This window comes from Schistocerca cancellata, chromosome 2 (assembly GCF_023864275.1).
Source record: "Schistocerca cancellata isolate TAMUIC-IGC-003103 chromosome 2, iqSchCanc2.1, whole genome shotgun sequence".
NCBI lineage: Eukaryota > Metazoa > Arthropoda > Insecta > Orthoptera > Acrididae > Schistocerca > Schistocerca cancellata.
In genome coordinates this window covers 466,840,230-466,856,729 of record NC_064627.1, presented here as the reverse complement: position 1 = coordinate 466,856,729, position 16,500 = coordinate 466,840,230, and the positions used below count along the sequence as shown (strand labels likewise).

Sequence of the window (16,500 nt, the reverse complement as noted above, 5' to 3'; positions counted from 1 at the left end):
GCATCACAGTACTTTTGCATTTGCAGATTACTCTGTGTTGTGTGTTTTATGTTTTGATGATTGCATATAACAGACTTTTTCACTTTCACAGTATTTTCACATGTTATTACATTGTTATTCTGTAATGAGCCACTGAAGACCACGAGTCTCTTATTTCAAAACCCTCAGAAAATATCCCTGAACAGCCTCTGAAATTTTGTCATTGGAATTCTGGCTTTGTGTATGAGGAGGTCACAATCCAGTGGCTTAGCAGCATTTTCAGTCTTGTTTATGTGCCTATCACCCAACAGTGCCTCGTCTATGCCATGAATTTACTCCTCCAATTTCTGAAATTTAAAGTAATTGTGTTATGTGTGGGTGTTTCATTGGACAAAGTATATTAGCATAAAAAGGGGGCTACATTGAAAATAAGTTAATTTTTTACGTTGAGAACACACTTTCACTGTCTGCTTGAGCAGTTGTTTTGTTGATGTCTGAGCAGGAAAGTGAATGCATAGAACTAAAACAGGACTAGAATTAAAAAGTAACCTAAATCTGAAACTTCATTCTAATTAGAACAATTCTTTCCTATTCTAATTGTAAAAAATGAATTAGTGTCCTGTCTTTCATAATTCCAATACTGACCAGATATTCTCCCAATAGAAAAACAAAAAAGAACTTACACATGAAATAAGAAAAGACAACCACTCACATATAACAGACTGATATGAAGCGCATACCACACACATAAAAAAGTGTCGCTAGTTTTTGAGCTCTGGCTCTTTTTCTAGTAGATAGTACACACAACCACACAGACCTGCCAAACACAGACTACTACAGCTACATCAACACTGAAGATTGGTAGTCGATTATTGAAAGCATTTACCTGGGCTGATGGATGCGGGGATAGGAGGAGATAGCAAGGGAGTGTGAGGCAAGGTGGGAAAGGCAGTGATCAGCATTTGCACAACAGTAAAGAAATTCTGAAGGGTAGGGCATGTGAAAGGTATAGAAGATGGAGAGGAAGATGGGTGGGAAGTGGGGTGGATAGAGAGAGAGAGAACTAAAAGTTATTTGATTAAAAACTAGCAAGAATTTTTGTTTTTCTTAAATAATCTTTATTTATTCATCAACGTCAACTTTGTCCTCTTCAGAGTAATCCCACACAGGTATAATATACTTGTACCAGCACTTTTTCAATCTTGGAAGCACTTCTGGAACTCATTTTTTGTTATGGAGTTCAGTTCTTCAGCAATTCCATTTTTATCTCATCAGTGGCTCAGTCAACACAAATTTTTCATAAGTGCTACAAAACAGCTGTTGGTTAAGAATTTTCAACAATCAGCAGAAATTTCAACTCTACCAAATTTTAACTCAGCCAATGTGAAATGTCAGCTACCTTTATTGCACCAAAATATTAGAGGAATGAGAAATAAAATTAATGAATTAATTTTCTGCATAGTCTTCAAACCCAGCTGACATAATATGCCTCTCTGAACATCATGTGACCAATGATATAGAACATTTAAGTGTTACAAGATTTAGGGTAGCATCTCACTTTTGTCGAGCAGAAATGGAGAAAGGAGGAGTTGCCACATTCATCAGGAACTCTCATAAATATAAGAACATAGACATTCATAAATTTTGCTTACAACAGCATATGGAAGCATGTGCAACAGAAGTAGAATTTCATAAAAAAATCATTCATGATATTAAATGTATATTGAGCACCTCCAGGTAACTTTAATCTGTTCATAAACCACCTTAAAGCTGTACTGGCCCATTTAACAACCAAAAACAAAGAAATAGTGGTTGCTGGTGACTTCAATGTAAATTTCCTTAAAGACTCTTCCAATAACAACTTATTTGAGTTAGTAACAGTGTCATTCAACTTAATCCCCACTGTCAAGTTCCCAACTAGGGTAGCCAGTTGCTCACAAACAGCCATTGATAATATCTTTATAGAAAAGTCCAATGAACAAAATTATATAACAAAACCAATAGTCAATGGCCTCTCAGACCATGACTTGCAGTTACTTCTGTTAAATGTTAATACTGAATAGGATATAAAATATGTTAAATCTGAACTCAAGAGGGTAATCAATAAGCCAAAAATTGATTATTTTAGGACACTCCTCAGAGACTGGACTGATTTTTACAGTGCTCATGACATGAATGAAAAATATAACATTTTTGCTAATAAAGTGCTTACCCTATTTGAACACTGTTTTCCCCCAAAACTAACCAAGGTTAGAGCAAAGTCTACAAAGAAGCCATGGATTACTCAAGGAATAGAGGTATCATGTAAAACAAAAAGAAAACTGTACCTGTCAATCCGAAACAGTGCTGATTTTGATGCTATAGCATATTACAAGAAATACTGCAAAATATTAAAGATTATAATATGGACATCAAAGCAAATATATTACAAGGAAAAGATAGTCATATCAGATAACAAAATAAAGACAATATGGGATATAGTGAAGGAGGACACCAGTAGAACCAGAACATGAAGAGGGGCAACTAGCATTAAGAGTAAATGATACATTGGTGATGGATGTGTATAGTGTTGCAGAACTTTTTAACAAACATTTTATAACTGTTACTGAAAAGATGGGGTTGTCAGGTTCTGTAGATGCTGCAATGGGATACCTCAAACCAGACATTTCAAGTAACTTCCATAATATGAATTTGATCCTCACTACCCCAGCAGAAGTAATGTCCATCATAAAATCTTTAAAATCAAAACCACCTAGTGGTTATGATGAAATGTCAACAAAATTAATTAAAGAATGTGATTCTGAGTTAAGTAACATATTAAGCTATCTGTGTAACCAGTCATTTATCAGTGGAATATTTCCTGAATGGTTGAAATGTGCTGAAGTTAAGCCACTGTTTAAGAAAATATATAAAGAAATAGCATCAGATTTCCATCCAATTTCACTTTTTCCAGCATTCTCAAAAATTTTAGAAAATGTAATGTACAATCAGCTTTATAACCATCTTATCACAAATAACGTACTGTCAAAGTCGCAGTTCAGATTTCTAAAGGGTTCTGATATTGAGAGGGCTATCTACTCTTACAGTGAAAATGTACTTAATTCATTAGACAAAAAATTGCAGGCAACTGGTATATTTTGTGATCTGTCAAAAGCATTTGACTTTGTAAATCACAATATCCTTTTAAGTAAATTAGAATATTATGGTGTAACAGAAAATGCTGCAAAATGGTTCAAATCTTATATCTCTGGCAGGAAACAAAGGGTGTTATTAGTAAAGAGACATGTATTAAGCTATCAGGCATCATCCAACTGGGAACTAATTGCATGTGGGGTCCCACAAGGTTGCATCTCAGGGCCCTTACTTTTTCTTGTGTATATCAATCACCTTTCAACAGTAATGTTACCAGATGCCGAGTTTGCTTTGTTTGCCGATGATACAAACATTGCAATAAATAGAAAATCAAGTGTAGCCTTAGAAAGACGGTACATTAGCTTATTTGTTTTAGTTGTAAGTATTTGTCATGCATTATTGTTTTTCTGACATGTTCTACATCCTGGAGGACCTCCTCACTATGTATCAATTGGAATGAAAGTAAATCTAATCTAATCAGATACATAAAGCCAGCAAAATTAAAAAATTCTCAGTCAGTCTGCTACTATGGCTGCCCTGGCTACTGCCTGCACTGTGGTTGACCCCTCCCCCATGGTCAAGTGGGAGGTTGTTCCAAGCTGTGGCATGCAGCAAAAGACTTTCTGAGGGGCTGATTGGAGGGCCCCCTGGTTCATCTGACAAACAGGTTTCTTTTGCTGTCTGTGACTGACAAAGTCCCTGAGTCAGAGGGAGCCTCACAACTCTGACGGTTTGGGTATTCACAGAGGGTGGGTTTACAGGTAGTTAGGAGCTCAAACATGAGGTACGTAATGGGATTGCTTAGGGACATGGCTGCCAAGGAGGGCATGGAATCCAATGTACACTCTGTGTGCATACTGGAAGGAGTTATTCCACATGTGGAAATGGTGCTTTTGGATTTCGTAAATAGTACAGGGTGCAGCCAGCTGCAGGTGGTGGCTCATGTTGGTACCAATAATGTGTGTTGCTTTGGATTGGAAGAGTTTCTCTCTGGTTTTCTGCTACCGTGTAGGTGGCAGACTCTTCAACTTTCACAGTTTGGTGGTGGGTTTCCAGATTCCACTTAATAAGTCAGAGGTCCTCAACACACAGGAATCAACTACACAGATACTAGGGGCTGTGTGGAGGGGACTGGTCAGTTTTTGAGGTTAATAGGTATCCGGGAAACTATAGGAACAAACACAGAAAGGTAGACCTAGCAACAGTCACTATAATAATTGTAAATTGTATTAGCTATGATGGGAAAGAAGAAGAGCTCCAAGCTCAGGCACAGAAAGCTGTCTAAAACCAGAATAAGTTCAGCCGAAATTTTACAAAAGACCTGACCATGCTCTGAAAAAAACAGATTAAATACAATGGTATATTAATTGCTGTCAGAAGTAGTTTACCTTGTAATGAAACTGAAGTAGATAATTCATGTAAATTAGTATGGATAGAGGTTGTGCTTGACCAGAATAAATTAATAATTGGTTCGTTTTTACTGACCCACTGGCTCATGTGGTACAGTTACTGAACAGTTCAAAGAAAACTTGAGTGTTGTATCAAAGAGGTACCCCCACTCATACAATTATAGTTGGTGGTAACTTCAATCTAACCTCAATGTTGTTGTTGTGGTCTTCAGTCCAGAGACTGGTTTGATGCAGCTCTCCGTGCTACTCTATCCTGCGCCCTGCGCAAGCTTCTTCATCTCCAAGGAACTAGTGCAACCTACATCCTTCTGTATCTGCTTAATATATTCGTCTCTTGGTCTCCCTCTATGGTTTTTACACTCTATGCTACCGTCCAATACTAAATTGCTGATCCCTTGATGTCTCAGAACATGTCCTACCAACTGATCCCTTCTTCTAGTCAAGTTGTGCCACAGATTCCTAATCTCCCCAATTCTGTTCAGTACAACCTCATTAGTTATGCCATCTAACCATCTAATCTTCAGCATTCTGCTGTAGCACCACATTCTGAAAGCTTCTATTCTCTTCCTGTATAAACTAGTTATCCATTTTTCAGTTCCATACATGGCTACACTCCATAAAAATACTTTCAGAAACGACTTCCTGACACTTAAATCTATACTCGATGTTAGCAAATTTCTCTTCTTCAGAAACACTTTTCTTTCCATTGCCAGAGTACATTTTATATCCTCTCTACTTCGACCATCATCAGTTATTTTGCTCCCCAAATAGCGAAACTCATCTACTACTTTAAGTACCTCATTTCCTAATCTAATTCCCTTAACATCATCTGATTTAATTCAACTACAGTCCATTATCCTCATTTTGCTTTGGTTGAAGTTCATCTTATATCCTCCTTTCAAGACACTGTACATTCCGTTCAACTGCTCTTCCAGTTCCTTTGCTGTCTGACAGAATTACAATGTCATCGGCAATCCTCAAAGTTTTTATTTCTTCCCCATGGATTTTAATTCCAATTCCAAATTTTTCTTTCGTTTCCTTTACTGCTTATTCAGTGTACAGATTGAATAACATCGGGAATAGGCTACAACCCTACCTCACTCCCTTCCCAACCACTGCTTCCCTTTCATGCCCCTCGACTCTTATAACTGCCATCTGATTTCTGTACAAATTGTAAATAGCCTTTCGTTTCCTGTATTTGACCCCTGGCACCTTCAGAATTTGAAAGAGAATATTCCAGGCAACATTGTCTAAAGCTTTCTCTCAGTCTACACATGTAAGAAACGTAGGTTTGACTTTCCTTAATCTATCTTCTAAGATAAGTCCTAGGGTCCATATTGCCTCACGTTTTCCAACGTTTCTACAGAATCCAAACTAATCCTACCCGAGGTCGGCTTCTACCAGTTTTTTGATTCGTCTGTAAAGAATTCGTGTTAGTATTTTGAAGCTGTGACTTATTAAATTATCAGTAAACTATTGGTAATTTCCACATCTGTCAACACCTGCTTTCATTGAGACTGGAATTATTACATTATTCTTGAAGTCTGAGGGTACTTTGTCTGTCTCACACATCTCGCTCGCCAAATGAAAGAGTTTTGTAATGGCTGGCTCACCCAGGGCTATCAGTAGTTCTAATGGGTTGTTGTCTACCCTGAGGCTTTGTTTTGATTTAGGTCTTCCAGTGCTCTGTCAAATACTTCATGCAATACCATATCTCCCATTTCATCTTCAACTACATCCTCTTCCATTTCCATAATATTGTCCTCAAGTACATTGCCCTCGTATAGACCCTCTGTATACTCCTTCCATCTTTCTGCTTTTCCTTCTTTGCTTAGAACTGGTTTTCCATCTGAGCTCTGGATATTTATACAGCTGGTTCTCTTTTCTCCAAAGGTCTCTTTAATTTTCCCCCTAGTGTTATATGCTTGTACATCCTTATATTTGTCCTCTAACCATCCCTGCTTAGCCATTTTGCACTTCCTGTTGATCTCATTTTTGAGAGGTTTGTATTCCTGTTCACCTGCTTCATTTACTGCATTTTTATATTTTCTCCTTTCATCAATTAAATTCAATATTTCTTCTGTTACCCAAGGATTTCTACTAGCCGTCGTATTTTTACCTACTTGATCCTCTGCTGCCTTCACTACTTCATTCCTCAGAGCTACCCATTCTTCTTCTACTGTATCTCTTTCCCCCACTCTTGAGAATCGTTCCCTAATGCTCTGTATGAAACTCTCTACAACTTCTGGTTCTTTCCATTTATCCAGGGCCCATCTCCTTAAATTCCTACCTTTTTGCAGTGTCTTTAGTTTTAGTCTACAGTTCATAACCAATAGATTGTGGCCAGAGTTTGCATCTGCCCTCGAAATGTCTTACAATTTAAAACCTGGTTCCTGAATCTCTGTCTTACCATTACATAATCTGTCTGAAACCTTCCAGTGTCTTCAGGCATCTTCCAGAGGTATATGCTACATAAATTACTAAGTGATGATACTGATCCCCCCTTGTACACAAAATGAGTTGGAACACTATTGAGGAAGCAAGGAAAAAAGCATGTGAAATTTAAAAGAATTCAGAATCCTCAAGATTGGCGAAGTTTTACAGAAACTTGAAATGTAGTGCAAATGTCATTGTGAGATAATTTTAGTAGTTTCCACAGAAAAACTCGACATTTGACAGAAAACCCAAAGAGATTGTGGTGACACGTAAAGTATACCAGCAGCAAGACGCATTCGATACTTTCCCTGCGCAATAAAAATGACGATATCACTGATGAGAGTGCCACTAAAGCTTAATTATTAAACATGATTTTCCAAAACTCCTCTACCAAAGAAGATGAAGTAAATTTCCTGAATTCAAACCTAGAACAACTGCAACATGAGGAACTTGAAGTAGATATCCTTGCTGTAGTGAAGCAACTTAAATCAGTTAATAAAGGCAAAGCCTCCTGTCCAGATTGTATACCAGTCAGGTTCCTTTCAGAGTATGCTGAAATGGTAACTCCATACTTAACAATAATATAGAACTGTTCGCTCATCGAAAGTTTTGTACCTAAAGACTGGAAATTTGCATATATCATATCAAAACCCAATCAAGGAAATAGGGATAATCTGCTGAATGACAGGCCCATATCACTAACTTTGATTTGTAGTCAGGTTTTGGAACATATACTGTGTTCTAACATTATGAATTATCTCGAAGAAAATGATTTATTCACAAATAGTCAGAACAGATCAAGAAAATATCAATCTTGTGAGACACAGCTAGCTATTTATTGTGATGAGGTAATGAGTGCTGTTGACAGAGGATGTCAAATTGATCCCATTTTTTAAATTTCCAGAATGCTTTTGACACCATTGCTCACAAGCACCTTTTAATCAATGTGCATACCTATGGAGTATCATCTCAGTTGTGGTACAGGATTCGTGAATTCCTGTCAGAAAGATTACAGTTTAGAGTAACTGAAAAAAAAAAGACATTGAGTAAAACAGAGTACTACCTGGTGTTCCCCAAGGAAATGTTATAGGCCCTGAGCAGCCTTCTTAGGTTGTCTGCAGGTGATGCAGTCATTTACCATCTTGTAAAGTCATCACATCAAAACCAGTTGCTAAATGATTTAAACTTGATATCTGTGCGAAAAATGGCAATTGACTCTAAATAATGAAAAGTGTGAGTACTAAAAGAAATCCACTGAAAGAAATCCACTGGATTTTGGTTAGACAGTAAGTCATACAAATGTAAAGGCTGTAGATTCAACTATCTACTTAGGGGTTACAATTACAAATAACTTAAATTGGAAAGATGACATAGATAATGTTGTGGGTGGACCAAACCAAAGACTGTGAGTTATTGGAAGAATGCTTAGAAAGTGCAACAGGTCTATGAAAGAGACTGCTTACATCATGCTTGACTGCCCTCTTCTGGAGTACTGCTATGCAGTGTGAGATCGTCATCAGATGGGTCTGACAGAGGACATCAAAAAAGTTCAAAGAAGGGCAGCTCATTTTGTATTATTGCAAAATAGGAAGAGAGTGCCATGGATATATGATACGTGATTTGTGGTGGCATTCATTAAAACAAAGGTGTTTGTCATTGCAGCAGGATCTTCTTATGAAATTTCAGTCTCCAACTTTCTTCACCAGTGGTGAAACTACTCTGTTGGGGCTCACCTGCACAGGGAGAAATGATCATCATGATAAAATAGGAGAAATCAGAGCTCGCACAGTAAGTTTGAAGTGCTTGTTTTTCCCACGTGCCATTAGAGAGTGGAACAGTAGAGAAATAGCTTGAAGGTGGTTCAGTGAACCCTCTGCCAGGCATTTAATTGTGAATTGCAGTAATCATGTATACATACTGTTTGATCATATTCTGTATGTGATCAGTGTTTGTTTTGATTTAAAATAAAAACATACATCAGTAAAGCAGTGTGCTATTTTTAAAACTTAAAAAAAATATGTTTGAATGTCATATGCTGCATTCCTAGCACTTTAGGGTAAGTAAACATCCATTGTAAACCATGAAACTGAAGTGCTGTGTTATTTATAGCCACTAAACTGAAAATTTTGTGTGTGTGTGTGTGTGTGTGTGTGTGTGTGTGTGTGTGTCATAATGCCAGGCTCATTTGAACACACAAGTTTTTAATAGAATAGTGAAAAAGTCCTGTAGCAAGTTACTCTGTGTTAAAAATGTAGCAGTACGAGTTTAAGGGAAGTAATTAATAAGCACACCAGGTCCAGGTAGCTTGGAACGATTCCTGCCTCTTTCATAATCAATTGAAAGGCACTTCTTTTCATATGTGCTGTGTTGCACAATTGAACAGTAATCCCCAGTTCTTTGAAGAATTTCAGTAACAAATACATAAACTTGTGCCTATCATAAACTAATGCAGATATCTTCGCATGTAAAAATAGTGCTCATGTCTGTAGTTTATCTCAAAAGTGAAGTACATCTGTACCAAACAATAAAAAAAAGTTGTTAAAAATGTAATTTACTTTACAGGTTATTTTTGTGGAGCATGACTGGAACCCAATGAAAGATCTGCAGGCAATGGACAGAGCTCATAGGATTGGGCAGAAAAAGGTGGTCAATGTCTACAGGCTTATCACAAGAGGAACTCTTGAAGAAAAAATCATGGGGTACATGTTAAACTTTAATTATGTTTATACCTCCAATTTTAAGCACTGTAATTAAGATAACAAACTAAACACAGCTGATTAACTTACTAACTTGACCTCTAAAAAATTGCGACAGTTCAGCTGTCCACAAAGGTGCAAATGTTAGCTCTACTAATAACTGGAAGTTAAGCCCTTAACACCTTCTTAGTGATGATGGAGACAGTAAGGTAGATCCCAGTGTGTACTGCAGACTACTTTTAATACCCATAACATAATGTAAACAGTCTTTGCTAAGTTCAGCATTGTTTATGTGCCTAGCCAAATTTTTTGGGCCCTTGTAGGCTACTGTACCATGTATAGGGTTGCAGGAGGTACTGCTGCCACATGGAAGTTTTTGAGACATCAGTATTCTACCCCAGCTGAAAGAATAGTGTAATTTGTCTGTGGCTTTAGGACTGGGATATACCAAGGTACTTCTGCATCTACATGGTGCTACAAAAAATGTGGCTCTCAGAAACAAAGCTACTCCTACTACTTTTTGTTCAAGGATCTGAAAAAGTTTTAGTACCAGTGGAAGAGGAGTTAAATAACAACAAAAGAGAGGAAATAGATTTAAAATCAGACCATGTGTTTTATTCCACATGAAAGGAGCAGATATAATAGGACTTTTTCCAAAAATAAACAAAGGTTTTCATATTAATAGCATTCAAGTCTCTGCACCAGTATGCTTAGATTTTCATGAGGGGATAGGGGACTTCCGTAAGGTGTCAAAGAAACTGATAAACCACTACAACAAGATGATGATTTCAATTTTTTCAGTCTGAAATTGGGACAAAACTAAACATAGATTCTTCAGTAGGAAACAGCAAGTTAATGCTTAACACGTTCTCTGAAGAAAACAATAATGGAAATGACTTGGCAAGAACTAAATGGAATTAAAAGTGAAAATCATTATTAACAAAAAGTAATAATGAGTATGTTGGTCTTGAATTTAAATTACTCATGTACTAGTAATAAACAGAGTAAAAACAGACAAAAAGTTAGAAAAAACTAATTTGACAGGGAATTGGAAGTGCTGATTATGAGATTTTATTTAAAATTAAGGAGGTATACCAGGTCAAATTAAGCAACAAGAACATCTCATAAAACAAGACATATGCTGGCATAAATGAAGGGGGCATATATGTAACAAAGATATCTATGCAAACCACAAAAGATGTTTAAAACATTAAGAAGTCAAAAGGAGATATCAAATGGAGCAAGGCAACTGTTCAGGTGAAGGCAGAAAGAGAGCATGGTAATTGTCAAAGAGAAGGCGAATGTTCTAAACAAACAATAATTGTAACATGATAGCAAATGCGGAAATAAACAATAATATTAAAACATGTCTCAGAGGTGATAAGAGGTGTCACAGCAAAAATTTGCTAAGAGGAACAATTGAAAATATTGACACTGTGATGGAAACAAAACAAAAATGTGTTAAGCTAATGCTAGAGAAAGCAAGGGGAAACTACAGCTGTAATTTTTCCCGAGGGCATGCAGCTTTACTATATGGTTAAATGATGATGGCGTCCTCTTGGGTAAAATATTCTGGAGATAAAATAGTCCCCCATTCAGATCTCCGGGCGGGAACTACTCAAGAGGACGCCGTTATCAGGAGAAAGAAAACTGGCGTTCTACGGATCGGAGCGTGGAATGTCAGATCCCATAATCGGACAGGTGGGTTAGAAAATTTAAAAAGGGAAATGGATAGGTTAAAGTTAGATATAGTGGGAATTAGTGAAGTTCAGCGGCAGGAGGAACAAGGCTTTTGGTCAGGTGAATACAGGGTTATAAATACAAAATCAGATAGAGGTAATGCAGGAGTAGGTTTAATAATGAATAAAAAAATAGGAGTGCGGGTAAGCTACTACAAACAGCATAGTGAACGCATTATTGTGGCTAAGATAGACACGAAGCCCATGTCTACTACAGTAGTACAAGTTTATATGCCAACTAGCTCTGCAGAGGATGAAGAAATTGATGAAATGTATGATGAGATAAAAGAAATTATTCAGGTAGTGAAGGGAGACGAAAATGTAATACTCATGGTTGACTGGAATTCGAGAGTAGGAAAAGGGAGAGAAGGAAACATAGTAGGTGAATATGGATTGGGGTTAAGAAATGAAAGAGGAAGCCATCTGGTAGAATTTTGCACAGAGCATAACTTAATCATAGCTAACACTTGGTTCAAGAATCTTGAAAGAAGGTTGTATACATGGAAGAATCCTGGAGATACTGAAAGGTTTCAGATAGATTATATAATGGTAAGACAGAGATTTAGGAACCAGGTTTTAAATTGTAAGTCATTTCCAGGGGCAGATGTGAACTCTGACCACAATCTATTGGTTATGAATTGTAGATTAAAACTGAAGAAACTGCAAAAAGTTGGGAATTTAAGGAGATGGGACCAGGATAAACTGACTAAACCAGAGGTTGTACAGAGTTTCAGGGAGAGCATAAGGGAACAATTGACAGGAATGGGGGAAAGAAATACAGTAGAAGAAGAATGGGTAGCTCTGAGGGATGAAGTAGTAAAGGCAGCAGAGGATCAAGTAGGTAAAAATACGATGGCTAGTAGAAGAAATATTGAATTTAATTGATGAAAGGAGAAAATATAAAAATGCAATAAATGAAGCAGGCAAAAAGGAATACAAATGTCTCAAAAATGAGATCGACAGGAAGTGCAGAATGGCTAAGCAGAGATGGCTAGAGGACAAATGTAAAGATGTAGAGGCTTATCTCACTAGGGGCAAGATAGATACTGCCTACAGCAAAATTAAAGAGACCTTTGGAGAAAAGAGAGCCACTTGTATGAATATCAAGAGCTCAGATGGAAACCCAGTTTTAAGCAAAGAAGGGAAAGCAGAAAGGTGGAAGGAGTATATAGAGGGTCTTTACAAGGGCGATGTACTTGAGGACAATATTATAGAAATGGAAGAGGATGCAGATGAAGATGAAATGGGAGATATGATACTGCATGAAGAGTTTGACAGAGCACCGAAAGACCTGAGTCGAAACAAGGCCCCGGGAGTAGACAACATTCCATTAGAACTACTGACGTCTTGGGAGAGCCAGTCCTGACAATACTCTACCGTCTGGTGAGTAAGATGTATGAGACAGGCGAAATACCCTCAGACATCAAGAAGAATATAATAATTCTAATCACAAAGAAAGCAGGTGTTGACAGATGTGAAAATTACCGAACTATCAGTTTAATAAGTCGCAGCTGCAAAATACTAACGCGAATTCTTTACAAACGAATGGAAAAACTGGTAGAAGCCGACCTCAGGGAAGATCAGTTTGGATTCTGTAGAAATGTTGGAACACATGAGGCAATACTGACCTTATGACTTATCTTAGAAGAAAGATTAAGGAAAGTCAAACCTACATTTCTAGCATTTGTAGACTTGGAGAAAGCTTTTGACAATGTTGACTGGAATACTCTCTTTCAAATTCTAAAGGTGGCAGGGGTAAAATACAGGGAGGAAAAGGCTATTTACAATTTGTGCAGAAATCAGATGGCAGTTATAAGAGTCGAGGGACATGAAAGGGAAGAAGTGGTTGGGAAGGGAGTGAGGTAGGGTTGTAGCGTATCCCCAGTGTTATTCAATCTGTATATTGAGCAAGCAGTAAAGGAAACAAAAGAAAAGTTTGGAGTAGGCATTAAAATCCATGGGGAAGAAATAAAAACTTTGAGGTTCGCCAATGACATTGTAATTCTGTCAGAGACAGCAAAGGACTTGGAAGAGCAGTTGAACGGAACGGACAGTGTCTTGAAAGGGGGATATAATCAACAAAAGCAAAACGAGGATAATGGAATGTAGTCGAATTAAGTCTGGTGACGCTGAGGGAATTAGATTAGGAAATGAGACACTTAAAGTAGTAACTGAGTTTTGCTATCTGGGGAGCAAAATAACTGATGATGGTCGAAGTGGAGAGGATATAAAATGTAGACTGTCAATGGCAAGGAAAGTGTTTCTGAAGAAGAGAAATTTGCTAACATCAAGTATAGATTTAAGTGTCAGAAAATCATTTCTGAAAGTATTTTTATGGAGTGTAGCCATGTATGGAACTGAAAAATGGATGATAACTAGTTTATACAGGAAGAGAATAGAAGCTTTCAGAATGTGGTGCTACAGCAGAATGCTGAAGATTAGATGGTTAGATGACATAACTAATGAGGTTGTACTGAACAGAATTGGGGAGATTAGGAATTTGTGGCACAACTTGACTAGAAGAAGGGATCAGTTGGTAGGACATGTTCTGAGGCATCAAGGGATCAGCAATTTAGTATTGGACGGTAGCATAGAGGGTAAAAACCATAGAGGGAGACCAAGAGACGAATATATTAAGCAGATACAGAAGGATGTAGGTTGCAGTAAGTACTGGGAGATGAAGAAGCTTGCACAGGATAGAGTAGCATGGAAAGCTGCATCTAACCAGTCTCAGGACTGAAGACCACAACAACAACGCTAGAGTTAGATGGCTCAGTAATTGTAATATCCAAAAAAAGTTTTGTACCGTTTGTGTATCTGCAAGCTTATATGGCCCTGTGTTCAATTGGAGTAGGGAATTGTAGAATAAGCTTTATGAAACTAATAAAAAAATAAGCTTACTGTGAAATAAAAACAAAACAGTCACCAAATTTAAGGCAATAAGTTTGTTGGCAGTTCACATCCTTTAAATTATAACCTTTAGCTGGTAGCATTAAATACTGTGTTGCTACACCCCGCATACTGTAACATGCTTGGATACTCCTTGGAATGTAGTTCACAAGGTGTTAGAGAGAGTGGCCCTCCTGAAGTCGTTCAGTGTTTGAGGAAGATTTCTGTGATGATGCAGTGTGTAAGTTTCAATTGTTCTAAAGCATTTTCAGTTAGATGAATGTCAGCAGATACCACAGGCAATTCCATTTGGATGATTCCTGTTTCTTTGAGGAAAGTGTTCACAAGATGGGAGAAGTGTGCTCTTGCATTTTGGTCCGGAAATATTGTTCATAATGGTCACATAGAGGTTAAATTGATTGTGCAGAGATGGTGCGTACTGTCTAGGTCAACAAAGTGTGCTCCCATTTGAGTAATATGCATGTCAGTCTTGTAGATTCTATTTGATTTAGAGATAGCAGGAAATTCAGGGAAAGAGTCAGGCTAAATGAAGATTCCTCTGTATCTGAACCAGAATGTTTGCAATGTGTACTATGAGCTTTAACTTATAGTGATGAAACAGAGACTTGTAATTCCAAAATCGCTCAAGTGGAAGTTGTTACCACAACAAGAAAAACATTGTGTACACATAATGTGCTAATAAATTTTGGAATGTTAGTCTTCGATTGCTCACTGAGGATGACTGGCAGATGCTCAGTAGCAGTAATGTGAAGTGTACTTAATGACGACCAACTACAAGCCCAAAATTTCTCAGAACACTCAACTAAATTTTCCTGGAAAATTTTAAATCTGACATTAGACAGCAGAGATACATATAGGTAGAGTTGGTCTTTATTCAGTAGCGGCTTTCAAGTGCCTCTTGGTGGTGGTGATAATGCTTGGGATCAAAATCTTCACATTTTGAAGTTAACTGGTTTTATATTGATTGTGATAATAGTCAGAATTCAAGGACAACAAAGCTTACAACCAACAGGTCACCAATTTTGTTCCTCATTTGCACAATTGTACATATTTGGGTATAGCAGCTCTAGTATGACGTTCGACTGTTGCATTTCTGAGAAATAAAGGTTCAAAGTGTTACGAACCTGTTGAATGCCGTATGAGAGCACCAGCTGTTAAACAGTAAGGTTAATGCAACTGGTTAAGGTGCAAACCTAGAAGTCTACTTGTACTGCGTTCAAGTCTGCTTATTTTTATTTCGTTTCATCAAACACTTTTATCTAAAAAAAAATCATGTTTCTTTAGAAAGGAGCAATAATAATAGTAATAATAATAATAATAGTAATGATCAAATCATGTTTCTCCAGAAAGGTATAATCATAATAATAACTATTATTATTATTATTATTATTATTATGTTTGTGTAGGATTAGAAAATAAAAAAATAAAAATAAGGGGACTTGAAGTATAGGCAGACCTCTAGAATGGCACCTTAACCAGTTACATTAACGCTGCTGTGTGACAACTGGTGTTGGTGTATTGTATTCAACAGACTTGTAACACTTTAAACCCTTATTTCTCAAAAATTATGAGGAAGGCATTCTACTTGAGCTGCATTTGCTGCATGTAGGTATGTACCAGAACTGTGCAAAAGATGAGCAAAATTAGAGACTTGGTGGGTGGATCTTGTAAACAGTAGTTAATGTTTTTCTAAATCACTTTATATAGCAGTTGTAAATTTTTCATTGATTTTTAAGGTAAAAAGAATGTATTACATTACTATATTGTACTAATACGTTTGTTCAGTTTTTAGGCTGACTTGTCTAATTAACAGAATGTAACATGATCTTGGTTGTACTAATACGTTTGTTCAGTTTTTAGGCTGACTTGTCTAATTAACAGAATGTAACATGATCTTGGTTTCTGCTATAGTGGCAGTTATACCATGTACAGGAATCATCGCATTTCGTGGGAAAGTATTCAGTAAAATTCTGATTAAATGAGAGTGCCAGAGTTGCGCAAAATGACTGGACTGCAATCAAGTCTGCTGGCTTTAATCTAGATGTCCCCAGCAGCTTCACTGCTCTGGAGACTGTGAATAAAAGTTTGCAGACAACCTGAGGATTTCTGGGAAACTTACAGGTTGGGGCGGGGGGGGGGGGGGGGGTAGGGGGGGGGGGCACTACTAGAAGATTACTGCTTTTTTAAATGATATGATGA

General features: G+C 37.3%; 1 protein-coding gene across 1 annotated transcript in view; it reads left to right on the top strand.

Annotated features, from left to right (window-relative positions):
- LOC126161983 (TATA-binding protein-associated factor 172) overlaps positions 1–16,500 on the top strand; it is a 300,940-nt gene that overhangs the window by 269,573 nt on the left and 14,867 nt on the right. The window contains exon 34 of the mRNA XM_049918182.1: positions 9,519–9,655. Coding sequence (XP_049774139.1) covers positions 9,519–9,655 — 137 coding nt within the window. The remainder of the gene's footprint in view (positions 1–9,518; positions 9,656–16,500) is intronic.